General features: G+C 47.6%; 1 protein-coding gene across 1 annotated transcript in view; it reads right to left on the bottom strand.

The window, feature by feature from the left end:
• Positions 1-23,370, bottom strand: part of LOC131189574 (zinc finger protein 850-like) — a 54,661-nt gene that overhangs the window by 10,341 nt on the left and 20,950 nt on the right. Inside the window, exon 5 of the mRNA XM_058165747.1 lies at positions 8,546-9,829. Coding sequence (XP_058021730.1) covers positions 8,546-9,829 — 1,284 coding nt within the window. The remainder of the gene's footprint in view (positions 1-8,545; positions 9,830-23,370) is intronic.

Consider the following 23,370-nt stretch of genomic DNA (forward strand, 5'->3'; position numbering starts at 1 on the left):
CGGAACAGACTTGTAAGTGGATCACAAGCTTCCTAACAAACAGGAAGCAGCAGGTGAAGCTAAGCAAGATCACATCAAATACCTGTACAATTAGCACAGGGGCCCCCCAAGGCTGTGTGCTCTCCCCACTTCTCTCCGTATACCAATGACTGCATCTCCAATGATCCATCTGTTAAGCTATTGAAGTTCACAGATGACACAACAGTGATTGGTCTCATTCGAGACAATGATGAATCCGCATATAGACGAGAGGTCGAATGACTAGCCTTGTGGTGCAACCAAAACAATCTGGAACTGAACACACTCAAAACCGTAGAAATGGTGGTAGACTTTAGGAGAAACCCTTCCATACTTCCACCTCTCACAATACTAGACAACACAGTATCAACATAGGAACCCTCAAATTTCTAGGTTCTATCATATCGCAAGATCTAAAATGGACAGCTAACATCAAAAACATCATTAAAAAAGGACAACAAAGAATGTTCTTTCTGCGCCAACTCAGAAAGCTCAAACTGCCCAAGGAGCTGCTGATTCAGTTCTACAGAGGAATTATTGAGTCTGTCATTTGCACCTCTATAACTGTCTGGTTCGGTTCTGCAACCCAACAAGAAAAACACAGACTTCAGAGGATAATTAGAACTGCAGAAAAAATAATTGCTACCAACCTGCCTTCCATTGTATACTGCACGAATCAAGAAGAGGGCCGAAAATATTTACAGATCCCTCGCATCCTGGATATAAACTGTTTCAACTCCTACCCTCAAAACGACGCTATAGAGCACTGCACAACAGAACAACTAGACACAAGAACAGTTTTTTCCCGAAGGCCATCACTCTGCTAAACAAATAATTCCATCAACACTGTCAAACTGTTTACTGAATCTGCACTACTATTAATCGTCTCATAGTTCCCATCACCAATCCTCTTTCCACTTATGACTGTATGACTTTAACTTGTTGCTGGCAATCCTTATGATTTATATTGATATATTGACCATCAATTGTGTTGTAAATGTTGTACCTTGATGAACGTATCTTTTCTTTTATGTACACTGAGAGCATATGAAAAAATTCTATTCTATTCTAAAATGTTAATATGAAAGATGTGATAAATGAATGAAGTATCACAGAGATGTACGTACCCAAAACACACACTGCATAAGGAAAGAAGGAATGTTTTATATTTGTTTTGCTTTTTAAAAATTTATATATATATAAATTATATATATATATAGGTCTTTGGTTGTTCGGGTTTTCTCCCGTGTAAAATTGGAAGTGTCTTCCAATAACGATATAGGGTCTCCTGTTTGAGTAGGGGGTTGGACTAACCGTAACACAGTTGGAAGGGACCTTGGAGGTCATCTAGTCCAACCCACTGCTCACGCAGACGACCTATGCTAGGGATTCGATCCGCCGACCTTTCTGACCGACAAACTCGGTGTCTTGGCCACTGAGCCACCTAGTCAGGCTAAATGACTAGATGACCTCCAAGGTCCCTTCCAACTCTTGTTATTCTCTTAATCCGAGGCTTTGACGGACAGGACAAAAGAGGCGTCGCCGTGACCTCCCGTCAGCCCCGCCCCTTTCGAACCTCCGCGGGATCCTTCTCAAGATTCAGGGAAGAAAGAGACGCCGCTTGCAACTCAACGGCCCCGATGCGCTTTTTGTCTCCCCCACTCGTGACGCCTCCACGCCGCCCTTTTTATGCTTTTCCCTGCACCTGGATTGCGGAGCTGTGTGCTGTGCTTGAACAGTGAGCTCTGCAAGGACCAAATACTGTATATTCTTCTTTACCAGGAGAGTTGAATAAATGCAGGTTTTTTAAAAAAAATAAATTATTTACTTAAGGATAATTTCCCTTTAACCTCCCCCCCCACTCCACCTTCCTGGATTTCTTATTCTCTGATCTTTTCTTTTTCTGAAAGTTTCAAATATAACTTACCCTTTCCGAACTGCTGAGATTCCCCAGCAAAATTAAAGAACGACAATGCCAAACGAAAAGTTTTATCCAAAGGAGCTACAGGAAAAGGAATTCAGGAAGAGGAAGGGGGGGGGCGAGTCTACATTTCTGGATCTACTCTAGCTGCTGAACTTTGTGCTTTTAACCCGTTCAGCTTTGGGGGACGTTTCACTATAACATGATTGTAAAATGATCTCCCAACCAATCCTGCTTCCCTATGCAGAATTCAGTAGGCAGAACAGCAGTTTACAGCACAGATTTAAAGCAACATGGAACAAAAAATGGATTTGCAATAACGATTCCATTTTGGAATAAATTCTCCTAGGGATAACTTTAGTTAGCCTTTGTTAAAACTGTATCCAAAAAAAGGTTCAGAACTGGTCCTAAAGTGGTTTTGACGAAGTGTGTTTAAACTGGATCCAGGTACAAAGGACTTTCCAGCAGTGTGCATGACAAGAAATACAGTAGACTTCAATTTACAACAGTTCATTTAGTGTAGTGGTGGGTTTCAAATTTTTTTCCTACCTGTTCTGTGGGTGTGGCTTGGTGGGCGTGGCTAGGGAAGGATACTGTAAAATCTCCATTCCCACCCCACTCCAGGGGAAGGATACTATAAAATCGGTATTTCAGCTGGGACTCGGGTGGCAGAATATAGATGGGGGAGGGGGGGCGGTCAGAAATTTTACTACAGAATTTTTTTCTCGGAACTACTAAAAATTTCTGCTCTCGATTCTCCAGAACTGATCAGAACCTGCTGAAACTCACCTCTGATTTAGTGACCGTTGAAAGTTACAAGGGCACTGAAAAAAGCGACTTAGGACCATTTTTCAGAGTTATGACCTTTGTAGCTTCTCCATGGTCATGTGATTAAAATTCAGACGCGTGGCAACTGGTTCATATTTATGACGGCCCCTCCCATTTGCCTCTCCTTTTAAACTTCACCTCCAGGTGTATCTTATGAAGGGGATCGGGCCCCCTCTCCTCCGTCGAAAGCCACATTGCTCTCTCCTCCATTCTTCCCTGCGTGCCCTAGGATGAGGAGGAGATGGGCTTTGGTCTTCATCAGAACCCGTCTCCCTTGTTCTAACTCTCCCCTGCTCTGCCCAGCCTCACTTTGCCCTTCCCCAGTTTGCTCCACAGCCAAGGGAGCCATTCTCTCTCTCTCTGTCAGCTGTTCCTCCTCCATCTCAGAGTCAGACTCGGACAGGGGCAATACATGCATTTTCTCCCTCTCCCACATGACAATGACTCAGAAGCAGCCGCCAATTTGGCCGTGAGGCAGTCGTGGCAAAATGGCAGCCGCTTGCACAAGTCCACCACATGGCCCAGGGATGAATAACAGGCACACTGAAAATAACGTCTGCTTCTATGACACAGTCATGCAGCCCACAGATGTGCGTCCTACCCTCCTTCTCCAAGGGAAGGTTCAGACATCTTGAAAAGATAGAGAGGAGGCGGCTGTGATGCCTGGTGGGTCAGACTTAGACCAGAGGACTACACAGACCCTGTTTTAGGAAGGAGAGGCCTAAGAGATGGGTTATGGGAGGCCTTTGGAAGGAAAGCCTGGGCCTGCGCCAGGCCTCTAAGACTTTCTCCCAACCCTGAGGTAGCCAGTGTTCCGTTTAATAACTTGCACATTCCTTTAACAGCTGCATCAAAAGAGAACGGGGTGGGTGGTTGGGGGGAAATTAAGCAAAGCAGTCTCACTTAACAGCCGTTGCAAGGTGTAACCGTAATTGGTAGGCCCGGTGACAGTTATATCTCGAGGACTAATTGTACATTGGCTGGGAAATTCTGAGGTTCAACATCTGGAGTTCACCAAGATAGAAGGCTGAAACTCCACATGTGGGAAATCCATAATCAATATACAAAAAATACCACCTTGTTAGAAATGCACTACTATTAGTATGGGGTCACCTAATGAGAAGGAAGGACTCGCTGGAGAAGAGCCTAATGCTGGGAAAGATTGAAGGCAAAAGAAGAAGGGGACGGCAGAGAACGAGCTGGATGGATGGAGTCACTGAAGCAGTAGGCGTGAGCTTAAATGGACTCCTTTAAGTCCATTAAGAGGATGGTAGAGGACAGGAAGGCCTGGAGGAACATTCTCAATGGGGTCACGATGGGTCGGACACGAGTTCGCAACTAACAATAACAACAACACGCTGTTCAGATAGACATGGAACTTTTTATGTTTTTAAAAGAAAAATGTACCAATCAAACATATATTCCAAAAAACCAACCACCAATCCAAAACTGTTTCCTCAATCTGGACCAGGGGTGTCAAAGTCAAGGCCCGCGGGCTGAATCCAGCCTACAAGATGGTTTCATCTGGCCCTTGGGTCTGCCCTGGAAACATTAAAAGGACCGGCCTGTGATGCCTTGGTTCGGCCCAGGTTGACCAGGTGCTGATTTGCCTTCGGGCCGAACCTCGCCCAGCCTTAGATCTGTGGAGCCACCTCGGCCCAGCCCCCTGGGTGTGAGCACAGCAGGCAGCGAGCATGCAGGGCCTGGCGTTCCTAGGGACTGAGCACTGCCCTTTACCCAGGACACCAGCCTTCTCACGCTCCGAGCCAGGGGGCTGGACCAAGGCGCCGACACAGATCTAAGGCTTGTCACGCTATGGTCAGCATGTCATGCATGGGCGGGAGGAGATTGCACAGGGTCTGTGGGGGACGTGGAAGGCAAACGACGGTGGCCTGTGGCTTCTGGCATTGCAGGGTGGGGGAGGAAGCAGAATTTCCCTTTTGGCATCAGGCATGGAGGCAACGGAGGGGAGGGTGGACAAGAAGGGAAGCTCCCCAGGGTTTTCTTTTTTTAAATGGGCAGAGGCTTCCCATTTGGATCCCCTTCCCCTATTGTTGCCTCTGTGCCTGACGGATCTCTGCATGACTCTCAGCTCAACTCTCCTGCCTGTACACAGGTGTGTGTGTGTGTGTGTGTATGTGGAAGGGGGGGCAGGGGGAGGTGTCTCACTCATTTATACTCACTCACTTACAGCTTGGAAGCTGATTGTAGGCTGAAAGATAACAAAAGCTGTTTTTTTGCAATGCTTGTTTCTTTTTCTCAACCCCCAGCCTCTCCCGATCTTCTTTTTCTCTCCAATATCACAGCGCTGGCTGGGCTGCAAGGGGAACACACACACAAAACCATACACATACACCAGTCTGGGAGATGTGAGCTAAAAACCATGCTGAAGCAATGGCGGACGGGTCAAAATGGGAAGCCTTTGTTGGGAGCCTCTGACAGCTTAAAAAAAGGAAAGGAAAGGAAAGGAAAGGAAAGGAAAGGAAAGGAAAGGAAAGGAAAGGAAAGGAAAGGAAAGGAAAGGAAAGGAAAGGAAAGAATAGAATAGAATAGAATAGAATAGAATAGAATAGAATAGAATAGAATAGAATAGAATAGAATAGAATAGAATAGAATTTTATTGGCCAAGTGTGATTGGGCACACAAGGAATTTGTCTTGGTGCATATGCTCTCAGTATACATAAAAGAAAAGATACGTTCATCAAGGTACAACATTGATGGTCAATACATCAATATAAATCATAAGGATTGCCAGCAACAAGCTATAGTCATACAGTCATAAGTGGAAAGAGATTGGTGATGGGAACTCTGAGATGGGAACTTCAGTAGCTTAACAGATGGATCATTGGAGATGCAGTCATTTGTATACAGAGAGAAGAGAAGTGGGGAGAGCACACAGCCTTGGGGGCCCCCTGTGCTAATTGTACAGATATTTGATGTCATCTTGCTTAGCTTCACCTGCTGCTTCCTGTTTGTTAGGAAGCTTGTGATCCACTTAGAAGTCTGTTCCGGTACCTGTAGCTGGTTTAGCTTAGTTAGAAGAATGTCTGGAATGATGGTATTGAATGCTGAACTAAAGTCTACAAAAAGGACCCTTGCATAGGTCTTTGGAGACTCAAGATGTTGTAGGATGTAGTGCAGAGCCATATTAACAGCATCATCTGTTGATCTATTTGCTTGGTATGCAAATTGCAAGGGGTCTAACAGCCGATCCATGATGGTTTTCAGGTAGGAAAGCACTAGCCTTTCAAAGGTTTTCATGACTACAGATGTTAAAACAACTGGTCTGTAGTCATTCAGTTCCTTGATGGTGGGCTTCTTCGGCACTGGGATGATGGTAGAGCGTTTGAAGCAAGAAGGAACATAGCACTTCTCTAGTGATTTATTGAAAATATGGGTGAAGATAGGGGCCAATTGGTCAGCACAGACTTTTAAGCAAGAAGGAGTTATCTTGTCTGGGCCTGGAGCTTTTCCTGTCTTTTGTCTGTGAAATAGGTCCTGCACTTCCTTTTCTGTGATCACTAGGGGTTGTGAACCCAATGAAATGGGGTCAGTTGTAGGAGGCTTGGCTGTTGTTGGTGTGTCAGAGATGGGGGTTGTGGAGATAGGTGGCTGTAGTTTCCTTTCAAACCTGCAGTAAAATTCATTCAGGTCATCTGCCAGTTGTTGATTACCTTCAGCCTGGGAAGGAGGTTTGCCATAGCTGGTGATACTTTTAAGAGTTTTCCACATGTTTGCTGGTTCATTTGCTGAAAACTGATTCTTTAGCTTTTCAGAGTAGCTTCTTTTTGCTGCTCTGATCTCCCTTGTTAGTGCATTTCTGGCCTGATTGTACAGCATTTTATCACCTTTTCTGTAGGCCTCCTCTTTGGAATGTCGTAGCTGCTTAAGTTTAGGTGTAAACCAAGGTTTGTTGTTACTGTATATTCGCAAGTTCCTTGTAGGTACACATAGGTCTTCACAGAAGCTGACATATGATGTTACAGTATCTGTGAGTTCATCCAGGTCTGCAGAGGTATCTTTAAAAATATTCCAATCAGTGCAGTCAAAACATGCCTGTAGCTCCCAGGCTGAAGGTAATCAACAACTGGCAGATGACCTGAATGGGACTTCCTGGTTGGCTCCGTTGGCAATGGAGGTGATCTCTGTTTGATCACCAACCTCTGGATCGTGTTGGACTGCTAAGACAGCGACAATCAGCTGTCCAGCGGTTCGAAATTCCCCCTCTTTGGGCGAAGAAGAGGAGGTGAGCGAAGAAGCAGAGGTAGAGCTTCCCTAGAACTCATGGAAGACACCAGGGGGCTCGAAGGGTTAAGCCCCCTCAGAACTTCAAAGCGCTCCAGATCTGAGGCTTTTTTCCTGCTTTAGCAGACCTAACTGCCGCGATCAACTGCCGGGACCAATTTTAACTTAAAGAAGAAAATACCGGACTGAACAGAAACAGGACAGCTCTAACTATAAAGGCAAGTAATTAATCAATTCCCTGTTATTTTTTTTTTAAGTTTTGGAGTTGACTTTAAAGCGAAAATGGCGGTTGTTCTTTAATGAGCTATGCAGCTGAAAACGAAAGTGTTACAATTCTCACTGTTTGCTGTTTATTACTGAAGGCCAGCTGGAGATTTTTTAAAACATTGAAGAGATATTGAGACTGTTTTTTTTAAAAAAAGACTTAGAAGATTTATACGTAACATTAAGTTAAAGAGAAATTTTAAGAGATGGCAGCAAAACAATTAAAGACAACTGTTACAAAAACCCCAGGAACATCAACACCGGGAGTCTCTCCAGCACATACAGCAGATACAAAATCACTAAATTTGGAAGCACTTCAGGATAATCTGAAAGATTTTATGAAAGAATCTCTTAATGATGCTATGAATTGGCAAACTTCTCAGATAGAAGATAAGTTTAAATTAATTACAGAAGAAATGTCAGAGATGAAAAAACAGATGCTAGAAATTCAAATTGGAAATAAAGAAGTCAAAGAAGGTTTGGTGTCAGCAGTACAGGGTCTGGCATCAAATGTGATTTTACTGGAGCAGGAAGTAAAAGAAATAAAGAAAGCTAATTTAAAATTGGAAAATAAGATTGAGGTAGTTCAAAGTAAAGTGGATAAAGTTGATGATGAAATTGTTTTGGTACAATATAGAGCTATGGAACTTGCTTTACGAATACGTAAAGAATATAGAGGCAGTTAGATTCGGAGGGAAGTCCTACCTTAGCACTTGGCAAACAGCTGTCCTTCTGCCCTTTCGCTATCCCCTTGTCCCCTCCTCCTGACCTCTCCTGATGGTCTCCCATCCGATTGCTGAGGATGCTTTAGTTACAAAGCTGGGGCTCCTCACATGGAATGGGCCACCCTCTGACACACAGTTTGCCCTTCTGCATACACCATGAGCAACGTGCCCAAGGAGAGCGAGCACAGCAGCAGGCTTAAGGAGGTAAGTGCAGCCGAGCAGCCCCTCGGGAAGTGGGGCTGGGCTGTGGGGTCCCAATGCAATGGGAGCTTGAGGGCCAGGCTCAGTGCATACGCTCCCAGGGGTCTGGGCAGGTTATGCTGGTGTCCTGGGGTCATTTTCATGTCCGGAGAGGGATGGTGAGAACAAGGTTTTTGGCGCTTACCATGGTCTTGCCTTTCTCAGCTGGAGACAATGGAACCTCCCAGACCTGCCTGGGCCACCATGACACAAGAGATGTCGAGCTGGCCATGTGACATCCCCCCATCATGCCCACCCACAAGGTCAACCACAATCCTGATTTGGCCCTCAATCAAATAGTTTGACCCCGCAAGTCTGGACACTCATGTGGTTTCTCTCCTGTGTGAGTCTTCTGATGGTTCACCAGGCTAGAACGGTAACCAAAACATTTCCCACAATCTGGACACTTGTATGGTTTCCCTCTTGTGTGTGTCCTCTGGTGGGTCACCAGGCTGGAATTCTGACTGAAACTTTTCCCACAATCAGGACATTCAAAGGGTTTCTCTCCTGTGTGAGTCCTCTGGTGTATCAACAGGAAGGAATTGTGACTGAAACATTTCCCACACTCAGGACATTTAAAAGGTTTCTCTCCTCTGTGAATCCTCTGGTGGGTCACCAGGTTGGAATTCCGACTGAAACTTTTGCCACAATCAGGACATTCAAAGGGTTTCTCTCCTGTGTGAATCGTCTGGTGTCGCACCAGGTGGGAACTGACACTAAAACTTTTCCCACACTCAGGACATTCAAAGGGTTTCTCTCCTGTGTGAATCCTCTGGTGTATCACCAGGCTGGAATTGAGACTGAAACTTTTCCCACACTCAAGACATTCAAAGGGTTTCTCTCCTGTGTGAGTCCTCTGGTGTCGCACCAGATAGGAATTTTGACTAAAACGTTTCCCACAATCTGGACACTGAAAAGGTTTTTCTCCTGTGTGAATCCTCTGGTGTATTACCAGGCAGGAATTGTGACTGAAATGTTTTCCACAATCAGAACATTCAAAGGGTTTCTCTCCTGTGTGAATCCTCTGGTGGTTGACCAGGCTGGAATTGTGACTGAAACTTTTCCCACACTCAGGACATTCAAATGGTTTGTCTCCTGTGTGAATTCTCTGGTGTCTCACCAGATTGGAACTCAGACTAAAACTTTTCCCACAATCAGGACATTCAAAGGGTTTCTCTCCTGTGTGAATCCTCTGGTGTGTCACCAGGTGGGAATGGTGACTGAAACTTTTCCCACAATCTTGACACTGAAAAGGTTTTTCTCCTGTGTGAGTCCTCTGGTGTGTCACCAGGCTGGAATTGTGACTGAAACTTTTCCCACAATATGGACATTCAAAAGGTTTCTCTCCTGTGTGAATCCTCTGGTGTATCAGCAGGTTATAATGGTAACTGAAATGTTTCCCACAATCAAAACATTCAAAGGGTTTCTCTCCTGTGTGAGTCCTCTGGTGTAGCACCAGGTTAGAATGGCAACTGAAATGTTTCTCACAATCTGGACACTTGTATGGTTTCTTCATGGTGTGAGTCTGCTGATGTATCACAAATTTGCAATTCTTGCCAAAGCATTTACAACATTTACCACATCTGTTCTATGTGGATCCTTCTATGAATCACAAGGGAGCTATTCTGACCAAAGCTTTTGCCACATTCAGAGTATTTATATGGCTTTTCTCCAGTGTGGATCCTCTTCTGGTTTGAACTCTGTGTTTTCCCACAATAGCTACGAATTGTGTGGCTTTCAGAAGGAAATGGAAACTATTTTTAATTCTGTTTCAATTTGCTTCACTTTTCAGGTTTGATTGTTATTCTCCTGTTGTCCAGTGTGCTTATATCGGCATCATCTTTGTCTGTAAGATTCAAATGAAAGTGTAAGTTTTATTGTTTATAAAATATAAAATTTATTGGTTGCAAAAGATATGAAAAAAAAGTAGTAAGATAATTCTTATGTTATGACAGGCCATTCAACGAATGTTTGAAGTTACAACATACACACCCCAATACAAATCCGTTTCAAAGTTGACTTTTTGCAGCCCCCCACCACCCCAACCCGGAGTCCTTCACCCTTACGACAAACTGCAGAGATGCTTCAGCACACGCACACCCCTATTTCCCTCCCATCTTGCCCGGGCAGTCCATGCCAATCCTTTCCTCCCCAGCCAGGATAAACCACTGTGATATCTTCTTAGCGCCAGCAGTATAAAACTAGAGCCAGCGGAGCTAAGAAGAAATCATAGCAGTTTATGCTGGCTGGGGCGAAAGGATTGCCATGGAAACAACAGAGATTGGATTTCTTCTTCTTGATTGTGCCACGTGGCCCACCGAGGGAATGGCCTTCTCTACTCTGACTTCCTGAGCTCATCAAAAGGTAAGTGAGCGAATGGTGATGGGGTGGAGTATGGAGGAGACCCATAGGGCTTTGGGGAAACCAAGGGGCAGGAAGCAGAGCATGGGGTATCCTAGACTCAAAGAGAAGGGTTAAGGGGGACGTGATAACTCCTCTTCCAGGACCCTTGAGGATCTGTCACAGGGTTGACTTATTCTCTAGGGCACCAGAGAGCAGGACAAGAAGTAATGGGTGGAAGCTTGTCAAAGAGAGATCCACCCTAGAAGGAAGGAGGAATTTTCTGATGGTGAGAAGAATTAATCAATGGAATATCTTGCCTCTTGGGAGTTGTGGATCACTGAAGATTTTCAAAAATAGATTGGACAACTATTTGACAGATGTATAAGGTCTCCTGCCCTGGGCATGGAGTTAGAGTAGAAGACCTTCAAGGTCTCTTCCAGCCCTATGATTCTATATTCTTAGCAATTTAAAGATGTGGAAACTTCAACTGCCAGAATTCCACAGTCAGCATAATTTACACTGATCAAGCATTTTTTGATTTCCTCTTCTGCAAAGCTTATATTTCCCAGGTCCTTCTCAGTCTCCAACTTTTCTTTTTCCCCATAACCTTACTCGGATTCGAACTTGGGCTGCCTGCATATTAGGCAGTTGTATTAACCTCTGAGCCACAAGCCCTCCCCCCTTTATCAGTTTGAGCCAGGTGTTTGTCATGAATGTCTTAAAATATATATATGTTGTGACCCAGGTTCCTGGACTCGGACTCCTGGACTCGGATGATTCAGAAAGTGAGGAAGAAAACCTGGCAAGGCCTGCTTCTCCTGGGCCCTCTCCCTCCCTGGCACCCGCCCAAAGGGAGGAGGAGGGGCCAGCAAGGGCTGATTCTTCCGGGCCTCCTTCTGATTTGGCAACGCCCCAAGAACAATTTTGGCTTGATGCAAGACTGCGCAGACGTGAGATGCGCAGCGAAGCGTTGGGACAAAGTCAAGGAATGATGAGTCACGCAGTGACACACACAGAGGCTATAAAAGCAGGAGGCGGGACTTCCTGGCTTTTTGTCTTGGACAAAGCAGTGAATTTGCGCGGGCAAACTGTTATCTCCAGAGACTTGGCAGGCCCGTGGGTAGACGTGGCCAGAAAATTTATCTATCTAAATAAACTAGAAAAGAAGACCTTTGACTGACTCTTTGTTGGGAGTATTGGGGGAGGGAAACAGAACATTTTGTCCAAGACCCCGACTAAACCATCTTCCACCAAAGATGGACCAGCAGTAGGTACAGCAGCAGTTACAGCAGCTACAAGCGGCTAATCAATAGCTTCAGCAGCAAGTGGCTCACTTGGCAGGCCAACTTGCTGCCGGGAATGTGCCTGCAGCCCCACCCCACCCCGTCCTCCCACTCCTCCTCCTCGTCACAAGTGCCCGATAACTGTGCCGGATAAGTTTTCTCGGTAGCCTGAGATGTTCCCGACGTTCTTGAGACAGTGCCAGCTCTACATGGCTATGCGGCCAGAGGATTTTCCAGACGACCTGGCTAAGGTGGCCTTCGTGATTAACCTTCTTTCTGGCTCGGCTGCCCGATGGGCCACGCCCCTCTTGCTCCAGGACAGCCCCCTGCTGGCGGACCAACAGCGTTTTTGGCAGCACCTGCGCATCATGTACGAGGACCCCGTTCGGACGCTGATAGCAACCAGGCGCCTTAAGGAACTCCGCTGCAGGAGCATCAATTTCGTCTTTTGTGCCAGGACTCTGACTGCAATGATGCAACGCTGGTGGACGTGTTCCAGGAGGGACTGTCAGAGGAACTGCAAGACGAGTTGGACTGGATGGAGGCGCCACGGACCCTCGACAACTTGGTGCCCCTTTGTCTCCGCCTCGACGCCTGTCTGCAACAGCGACCATCCCGTCGCGCCCTCCGGGACCCGCCATCAACATTGTGCTGTGGGGAGACCGGCCACTTCGCCGCTTCTTGCCCCAGAAAGCGAAATGGGGCACACACGCCGGTCCCCGAATCACAGCGTGACCAATCGGGAAACAGAGCAGGCTCGATCTCGGGGAAACCCTAGGTTGGGCACGTACTAAGCCCCCACTGGACGTTGCGGAAGTAGACTCTGGGCCCCCTCGGCATCTGATTCTGGACACACGGGTATGGTTGGGGAACCAGTCGGACGGGCTCCAGGCGCATGCGCTGGTGGACTCAGGGGCCACAACAAACTTTATGGACCAGGCCTTTGTGACCCAGTTTGCAGTCCCCGTGAATCCGGTGGACCCTCCGATGCGGGTAGAGAAAATTGATGGATGAGAACTGGTGTCCGGCCCCATTAAATTCGCCACCCAGCCTTTGTGCCTGGCTATTGGGGACCATGAGGAGGCGATCCAGTTTTATATCACGGCGGACCTTCATTTTGCCTTGGTCCTTGGTTTGGCCTGGCTTCAGACCCACGATCCTCAGGTGGCCTGGTCGCGGAACGCCATCTCTTTCCCGAGTCTGCAGTGCGTCGACCACATCCGCCACACCTGTGCCGGCCAGAACGTCCCCACCCCTGCCATCTTCTTGCCTCCTGAGCTGACGGACTTCGCCGACATGTTCAGCGAGAAGGAGGCGGACCGATTATCCCCGCATTGGCCCTACTATTGCCCCATGGACCTTCTGCCCAACGCACCGCTGCCTGTGGGATGCCTGTATTCCATGTCGGAGCCCGAGTTGGCCACCCTCAGGGACTTCCTGGACAAAAACCTGGCCCGAGGGTTCACCCGGCCTTCGAAGTCCCCTCTCTCAGCCCCGGCCCTCTTCATAAAGAAGAAGATAGGGGACTTGCGCCTGTACTGCGATTACCGCCGACTAAATGCCATTACGGTACGGCATCGATACCCACTACCGCTCATCCCGGAGCTGCTGGAGAGGTTGCGGGAGGCCACGATCTTCACCAAGCTCGATCTCCGGGGGGCCTACAACCTGGTGCGGATGCGAGAGGGAGACGAATGGAAGACGGCATTCGGCACCCGATACGGACACTACAAATACCCCGTCATGCCGTTCGGATTGACCAACGCCCCCGCCGTCTTCCAGCACTTCATGAACGACGTGTTCCGAGACATGTTGGATCGGTTCGTGGTGATCTACCTCAACGACATCCTGATTTATTCCCGGTCCAGGGAAAGCTACTTTCGGCACATCGGTCTGGTTCTGCAATGCTTGCGGGAGCAACAACTCAATGCGAAGCTGGAGAAATGCGTCTTCTTCCGGACTTCCATAGAATTCCTCGAGCATATCATCTCGCCCAAGGGCATAGCCATGGACCCACGCAAAGTAGAGGCTTTGTGTAGCTGGGAAGCCCCTCGTCGGGTGAAGGATGTTCAGTGCCTGCTGGGCTTCGCCAACTACTACCGGACCTTCATCCCGGGCTTCGCCACACTGACGGCTCCACTTACCCAGCTCCTCAGGAAGAAGTTCGCGTTTCAGTGGGGTCCCCCGCAGTGGGGTCCCCCGCAGCAAGAAGCATTCACAGCCCTTGTTGTGTCTTGTCCGCTCTCACAGCAGCCTTCTTATCTGCTCCCGAACACGGAGGAATGTATGCCTCCCGGAGGAATGTATGCCTCCCTGCTCCCGAACACGGAGGAATGTATGCCTCCCGGCCCCAGTCCTGGCTCCATGCCCAGACAAGCTGAAGAGGAGGGGGCATCTCCCGGTCCCAGCCCTGGCTCCATGCCCAAGCAGGCTGCAGAGGAGGGAGCATCCCCCGGCCCCAGCCCTGGCTCCATGCCCAGGCAAACGGAGCAGCTAGACCCCTCCCCCTCCTCCACAGCATGTGAGCCTGAGGAAAGTTTATTTCCAACAGCTGCTGATTGGAGTGACCCTCGCATCAGAAGATTGGATAGGCGGAGGCAACAGAAGGAAGGGAGGGGCAGGCCTTAATGAGTGCTGAGTCATGGAGCCACACCCCATGGCCTATATAAAGGATCTGCTTTCTGGCAGTCTCTGAGTCAGGCAAAGTCGAACTTATCTTGCTGAAGTCACTTTCTGGTCTCCTGCCTGCTCTGAGGACTTTGCTAGGACTTTGGGCAGAGCTGCAGAGGCAAGCCTGATTCAGATTTCCCTGACCCGGCTGTCAGCGGAGGAGTGGGACACGACAGCCCTCAAGAAAGCCTTTGTCACGGAACCCATCCTGAGGCATCTCAACCCGCTCTGGCCTTTTGTGGTGGAGACGGACGCGTCCAATGTGGCTCTTGGAGCGGTGTTGCTACAGGCTCCGACGAATGGTGGCACACTTTTTCCCTGTGCTTACTACTCCCGGAAACTCAATCCTTCCAAGTGCAACTACACCATCTGGGAAAAAGAGTTGCTGGCTATCAAGGCTGCATTCGAGGCTTGGCGACACCATCTGGAGAGGGCCCGACATCAGGTGGAGGTCCGAATGGACCATCGGAATCTCGAGCACCTCACCACAGCTCGGAAGTTGAGCCAGCGGCAGATCCGGTGGTCGTTGTTTTTTGCCCGGTTCAACTTCCGCGTGACCTACATTCCCAGCGGTCACAACCGGAGGGCGGATGCCCTGTCCCGCAAGCCAGAGTACCTCTGCGCCAAGGACCCCCTTCCTCCACGGACGGTGCTGCTGGCAGAAGCCTTGGCCGCAGCACGGGAACCAGTGGACTTGCGGGCCCAGGTGTGAGAGGCGCAGCGCCAGGACGCCTGGTCGCAACAAAGGAGAGCGGACGTGGGCCCCGCGTCTCCTTGGACCTTGGAGGAGGACTTACTCAAGTTTCAGGGGCGATTACACGTGCCCACAGGACCACTCCGAGCCCTCGTCATGACCCAGTGCCACGACAACCCTGCAGCAGGACATTTTGGGTTCTTTTTTTTTTTTTTTTGTTTACATTTATACCCCGCCCTTCTCCAAAGACTCAGGGCGGCTTACAGTGTATAAGGCAATAGTCTCATTCTATTTGTATATTTTTTACAAAGTCAACTTATTGCCCCCCCAACAATCTGGGTCCTCATTTTACCTACCTTATAAAGGATGGAAGGCTGAGTCAACCTTGGGCCGGGCTCGAACCTGCAGTAATTGCAGGCTTTGTGTTCTTAATAACAGGCTGTTCTTAATAACAGGCCTTACCAGCCTGCGCCATTCACATTAATAGCACAGTTGTTAAGTCAATCTGGCTTTCCCATTAACTTTGCTTGTCAGAAGCTTGCAAAAGGTGATCACGTGACCCCGGGACTCTGCAACTGTCACAAATACGAGCCAGTGGCCAAGGATCTGGATTTTGATCAGGTGACCACTGAGATGCTGCAACAGCTGTGAGTGTGAAAAACGGTCAAGTTACAACTGCACTGAAAAAAGTGACTTATGACCCTTTTTCACACAACCGTTGCAGCATCCCCACGGTCATGTGATCAAAATCCAGATGCTTGGCAATGGGTTCATATTTATGACGGTCGCAATGTCCCGGGGTCATGGGATCCCCTTTTGTGACCTTCTGACAAGCAAAGTCAACGGGAAAGCCAAATTCACTTAACCACGTTACTAACTTAATCACTGCAATGATTCACTTAACAACTGTGGCAAGGAGGATCATAAAATGGAGGGGGGGCAACTCATTTTACAAATGTTTCACTTGGCAACATAAATTTGGGCTCAAGTGTGGTTGCAAGTCCAAGACTATTCCCAAGAACAATTTCATAAGTGGGGGAATCAATTTCTTTTTTAAAAGCTGCGTTCTGACCTTTGTGCTTTTGGAAGACTGGGGCTGGCAGACAAGTGAAATCAGAGGCTGGAAGTCCTCAGATTTTCTTTTAGGTCCATCCTGCAACTCCGTCTCAAGAGACCTGTAGAGAATCTAGAAAGCCTTAGTAAGACCACACACAGAGTACTGCATCCAGTTTTTGTGGACACTTGAACAAGATGTGAGACTCTGGACAGCCTGCCTTCAGAAGTTGTGGGGCTTTATCGCTGGAAGCTTTCAAGAAGAGAAACTGGACTGAATTTGAGATAAAGGAATTTGTATAAGATGTTTTACAGATGGGTTACATCCTAGTTGCCAAAGATGTTTAAAGATAAATCAGCTAAATGTTGGAAGTGTCACTAACTACCTATCTACTATCATACTATCATATGTGGTGGACATGTGAAGAAGCAAAAGGTATTAGAAAAATTGACATGGTTGGAAGACATGATACAACAGAATTGAAACCAGAAATATTTCTGTTAGGACTTTTACTGAAATCTATAATAAAGAGAATGTATATTTAATTATTCATGTATTAACTGCAGCTAAATTGTATTTGCACAACATTGGAAAAATGGAGATTCATTGAAGAAGGTGATAAGGAAAATATTAGAATGTGCAGAAATGAATAGATTAACATTACCTATTAAAGAGAAAGAGCAAACTGAATATTTTATGATACGAAAAGTATTTTATCAATGGTTGGAGAATAAAAATGGAGTTTGGAAATGAAAGAGACCAAAAATAAGTAAAAAATTTGTTAAGAAAGAGTTACAAGTAAGATGAAAAGTGTTAGTATATGTATAAAGAGAATAATGATATTTGCTGTTAAGAGGCTATTATTATTCAAAGATGCTAAGAAGAAAATGGGGAATTTTACAATATTTAAATGTGTATTTAACATATTATAAAATGTTCATGTGAAAGATGTGACAAATGAATGATGTAGCACAGAGATGTACCTGCCCAAAACACACACTGCATAAGGAAAGAAGGAATGTTTTGTATTTGTTTTGTTTTTAAAAAAATAATATATATATAAATATATATATATATATATATATATATATATATATATATATATATATATATATATATATTTCTATATATATATATATATATATAAAAAAAAGTTGCAGGAGCTTTATCATTGGAAGATTTCAAGAAGGACTGGACTGCCATCCTCAAATGATACAGGGTCTCCTGTTTGAGCAGGGGTTGGACTAAGTAACAGAGTTGGAAGGGACCTTGGAGGTCATCTGGTCCAAAGCTCATAGACGACCTATGCTAGGAATTCGATCCGCCGACCTTTCTGACCGACAAACTCGGTGTCTTAGCCACTGAGCTACCTAGTCAGGCTAAATGACTAGATGACCTCCAAGGTCCCTTCCAACTCTTGTTATTCTCTCAATCCGAGGCTTTGACGGACAGGACAAAAGAGGCGTCGCCGTGACCTCCCGCCAGCCCCGCCCCTTTCGAACCTCCGCGGGATCCTTCTCAAGATTCAGGGAAGGAAGAGACGCCGCTTGCAACTCAACGGCCCCGATGCGCTTTTTGTCTCCCCCACTCGTGACGCCTCCACGCCGCCCTTTTTATGCCTTTCCCCGCACCTGCATTGCGGAGCTGTGTGCTATGCTTGAACATGGAGGTTCAGTTTTCTATAGGAACAGTGAGCTCTGCAAGGGCCAACTGTTGTATATTCTCCTTTACCAGGAGAGTTGAATAAGTGCAGGTTTTTTAAAAAATAAATTATTTATTTAAGGATAATTTCCCTTTAACCTCCCCCCCCACTCCCCCTTCCTGGATTTCTTATTCTCTGATCTTTTCTTTTTCTGAACGTTTCAAATGTAACTTACCCTTTCCGAACTGCTGAGATTCCCCAGCAAAATTAAAGAACGACAACACCAAACGAAAAGTTTTATCCAAAGGAGCTACAGGAAAAGGAATTCAGGAAGAGGAAGAAGGGGGGCGAGTCTACATTTCTGGATCTACTCTAGCTGCTGAACTTTGTGCTTTTAACCCGTTCAGCTTTGGGGGAAGTTTCACTATAATATGGTTGTAAAATGATCTCCCAACCAATCCTGCTTCCTGATGCAGAATTCAGTAGGCAGAACAGCATTTTACAGCACAGACTTAAAGCAACATGGAACAAAAAATGTATTTGCAATAACGATTCCATTTTGGAATAAGTTCTCCTAGGAATCAACTTTAGTTAGCCTTTGTTATAACTGTATCCAAAAAAAGGTTCAGAACTGGCCCTCAAGTGGTTTTGAGGAATTGTTTTTAAACTGGATCCAGGTACGAAGGACTTTCCAGCAGTGTGCATGACAAGAAAGACAGATAGACTTCAATTTACAACAGTTCATTTACTGCAGTGGCGGCTTTCAAATTTTTTCTACTTGTTCTGTGGGTGTGGCTTGGTGGGCGTGGCTAGGGAAGGACACTGTAAAATCTCCATTCCCACCCCACTCCAGGGGAAGGATACTATAAAATGAAACAGTTAAAGCAAACCTCTTTAACACATTCTTCTGCTCAGTCTTTAAAAGTAATGGCTCATACCCAACATTCCCCAGTCTTACCAACAATAATTTCAACAATCTAACACAAATAGATTTCACAGAAGATAATGTTGAAAAGGCCCTTCCCAAACTGAAACCATCTCTATCTATTGGACCTGAGGGTCTATGTGCATACTTCTTCAAAAAGCTCTCTACTGTTATAGCAGAACCCCTAAGCATAATCTTTGAAAAAGCTTTCAGGACCAGCTCCCTCCCCAAACTATTTATTTATTTATTTATTTATTTATTATTCGTATTTGTATACCGCCCTATCTCCCGAAGGACTCAGGGCGGTTCACAGGCAAATAAAAAACATATATATACAAATTAAGAAAACCATTAAAAAACTTATTCAAAGAGCCAAATTATTAAAAATAGTATAAATATTAAAACCAATTAAAACCCCTATAAAATTTAAAAACTAGTCCAGTCCTGCGCAGATAAATAGGTGTGTTTTAAGCTCGTGACGGAAGGTTCGGAGGTCTGGAAGTTGACGGAGTCCTGGGGGGAGTTCGTTCCAGAGGGTGGGAGCCCCACAGAAGGCCCTTCCTGGGCCGCAGACGACACTGCCTAGCTGACGGCACCCTGAGGAGTCCCTCTCTGTGAGGCGCACGGGCGGTGAGAGGTATTCGGTAGCAGTAGGCGGTCCCGTAAGTAGCCGGCCCTATGCCATGGGCGCTTTAAAGGTGGTTACCAAAACCTTGAAGCGCACCGGAAGGCCACAGGTAGCCAGTGCAGTCTGCGGGATAGGTGTCATCACGGAGCCACGAGGCTCCCTCTATAACCCGCAGCCGCATTCTGAACTAACTGCAGTCTCGGATGCCCTTCAAGGGAGCCCCATGTAGACATTGCAATAATCCAGGCGAGGCGTCACGAGGCGTGAGTGACTGTGCATAGGGCATCCCGGTCTAGAAAGGCGCAACTGGCGCGCAAGGCGAACCTGGTAAAAGCTCTCCTGGAGGCGGCCGTCAAATGATCTTCAAAGACAGCCGTTCATCCAGGAGGGCGCCCAATTCGCACCCTCTCCACCGGGGCCAGTGACTCGCCCCGACAGTCAGCCGTGGACTCAGCTGACTGTGCGGGATGCCGGCATCCACAGCCACTCTGTCTTGGAGGATTGAGCTTGAGTCTGTTTCTCCCCATCCAGACCCGTCGGCCTCCAAACACCGGGACAGCACTTCAAGCTTCGTTGGGGTGGCCCAGTGTGGAAAAGTACAGCTGGGTGTCATCAGCGTACAGCTGGTACCTCACACGAAGCCACTGATGATCTCACCCAGCGGCTTCATATAGATGTTGAACAGAAGGCGAGAGGATCGACCCTGCGGCACCCCAAGTGAGGCGCCTCAGGCCGACCTCTGCCCCCTGTCAACACCGTCTGCGACCGATCGGAGATAGGAGGAGAACCACCGATAACGGTGCCTCCACTCCCAATCCCCCCAACCGGCGCAGCAAGATACCATGGTCGATGGTATCGAAAGCCGCTGAGAGGTCTAATAGGACCAGGGCAGAGGAACAACCCCTATCCCTGGCCCTCCAGAGATCATCCACCAACGCGACCAAAGCCGTCTCAGTGCTGTAACCGGGCCAGAAACCGGACTGGAACGGGTCTAGATAGACAGTTTCCTCCAGGTGCAAGGGAAACTGATATGCTACCATACTCTCTACAACCTTCGCCGCGAAGCGAAGGTTGGAGACCGGACGATAGTTACCTAAAGCAGCCGGGTCCAGGGAAGGCTTCTTGAGGAGGGGTCTCACCACCGCCTCTTTCAAGGCGGCCGGGAAGACTCCCTCCACCAAATGTCACCAAGACCACCCTCAGACGCCTCACCTGAGTCGCCGCAATTTTGGTCCAGACTGTCCCGAAGCTGAACGATTTTATCGTATAGATAACCGTTAAACTCCTCAGCACGTCCCTGCAGCGGGTCATCCCGCTCCCCCTGGTGAAGGAGGGAACGAGTCACCCGAAACAGGACGGCTGGGCGGTTATCTGCCGATGCAATGAGGGAGGAGGCGTAGCTACGCCTCGCTTCCCTCAATGCCACTAGGTAAGCCCTATTATAGGACTTCACTAGTGTCCGATCAGCCTCAGAACGGCTAGACCTCCAGGAACTCTCTAGGCGTCTTCTCCGGCGCTTCATCCCTCTCAGCTCCTCGGAGAACCAAGGAGCCGGTTGGGACCTGCGCCGGGTCAGAGGCCGCAAAGGCACGACACGGTCTAGGGCCCCCGCCGCGGCCTGTTCCCAGGCCGCAACAAGTTCCTCAGCCGTGCCGTGAGCCAGATTCTCAGGAAGTGGCCCAAGCTCCGTCCGGAACCTCTCCGGGTCCATCAGGCACCTGGAACGGAACCAACGTATCGGCTCCGTCTCCCTGCGGTGTTGAATGGCGGTCAGAAAGTCCAGGCGAAGGAGAGAGTGATCTGACCATGACAAAGGTTCAATGACTATTTCCTTCAAGTCCAGCTCTCTCAACCACTGACCAGAGACAAAAATCAAATCCAAAGTGCCTCCCCCGATGTGAGTAGGGCCATCAACTACTTGGGTCAGGTCCAAGGCCGTCATGGAAGCCATGAACTCCCGAGCTGCTGTCGATGACGAGCCGGAAGATGGCAAGTTAAAGTCCCCCATGACTAAAAGTCTGGGGGTCTCAACTGCCACCCCAGCAAGCACCTCCAGGAGCTCGGGCAGGGCAGCTGTCACGCAGCAAGGAGCCAGGTACGCGACCAGCAAGCCCATCTGACACCTATGACCCCATCTCACAAGGAGGGATTCGCACCCGGCAATCTGAGGTACAGTGGTCTCCCTCGGCTCCAGACTCTCTCTAATCACAACCGCCACCCCCCCACCCCTACCCTGAGCCCTCGGCTGATGGAATGCACGGAAACCCGGTGGGCACATCTCAACAAGGGGCACGCCCCCTTCTGCGCCCAACCAGGTCTCCGTAACGCCCATAAGGTCCGCGGCACCCCCCTGGATAAGATCATGAATTAGGGGGGCCTTATTGGCCATGGACCGTGCGTTGCACAGCATCAGCCGAAGGCCCAGGCTCTGAGAGTCTTGACCATCCGGGAAACGGGAGAAGTCTGGGGGCTCGGGGCGCGCAATCGCCTGCAGACATCGAGCGCGCGCCCCCAAAGAACGATATGAGCCCCCACTTCCGTCATATCTGCCCCTCCCACTTACCGTGCAACTATGGTCACTAGCCACAGTCACCCCAGCCTAGTTGAAAATTACAGACCAATTTCCTTATGCTGCGACACCTGCAAAGTAATGGAATCAATCATCAACCAATCCATCACCCTCCACCTAGAAACAAACAACCTACTCTCTAATAAACAATTTGGTTTCAGAAAAAATTTATCCTGTAATTTACAATGTCTTCGCTGCAAAAACATACGGACTATAAATCTTGATCAGGGCAAAGCAATGGATGCAATTTACATAGACTTCTGTAAAGCTTTTGCCTCAGTGGCACATGACAAACGTCTTCTAAAACTAAAATCCTACGGCATCTCTGAACCCCTCCATAATTGGGTAACAGCGTTCCTGTCAAACAGACAAGAAGTGGTCAAAATAGGCAGTGCCTTATCAAAGCCTGCTCCTGTCAATAGCAGTGTCCCCCAAGGCAGCGTTCTAGGACCAACACTCTTCATATTATACATTAACGACCTCTGTGACCATATTATAACATAACATAACATCAGAGTTGGAAGGGACCTTGGAGGCCTTCTAGTCCAACCCCCTGCCCAGGCAGGAAACCCTACACCATCTCAGTCAGATGGTTATCCAACATTTTCTTAAAAATTTCCAGTGTTGGAGCATTCACAACTTCTGAAGGCAAGTCGTTCCACTTATTAATTGTTCTAACTGTCAGGAAATTTCTCCTTAGTTCTAAGTTGCTTCTTTCTTTGATCAGTTTCCACCCATTGCTTCTTGTTCTACCCTCAGGTGCTTTGGAGAACAGCCCGACTCCCTCTTCTTTGTGGCAGCCCCTGAGATATTGGAACACAGCTATCATGTCTCCCCTAGTCCTTCTTTTTGTTAAACTAGACATACCCAGTTCCTGCAACCGTTCTTCATATGTTTTATCCTCCAGTCCCCTAATCCTCTTTGTTGCTCTTCTCTGCACTCTTTCTAGAGTCTCAACATCTTTTTTACATCGTGGCGACCAAAACTGGATGCAATATTCCAAGTGTGGCCTTACCAAGACATTATAAAGTGGTACTAACACTTCACGTGATTTTGATGCTATCCCTCTGTTTATGCAGCCCAGAACTGTGTTGGCTTTTTTAGCAGCTGCTGCACACTGCTGGCTCATATCTAAATGGTTATCCACTAGGACTCCAAGATCCCTCTCACAGGTACTACTATTGAGCAAGGTACCACATATACGGTATTGGTGCATTTTGTTTTTTTGGCCTAAGTGTAGAACCTTACTTTATTATAAGTAATTGTGTTCTCTTCTCCGATGATGTTAAACTAAAAACACTACCAACAATACGGCTACCCT

Source organism: Ahaetulla prasina, chromosome 2 (assembly GCF_028640845.1).
Source record: "Ahaetulla prasina isolate Xishuangbanna chromosome 2, ASM2864084v1, whole genome shotgun sequence".
In the NCBI taxonomy this organism is placed as follows: Eukaryota; Metazoa; Chordata; class Lepidosauria; order Squamata; family Colubridae; genus Ahaetulla; species Ahaetulla prasina.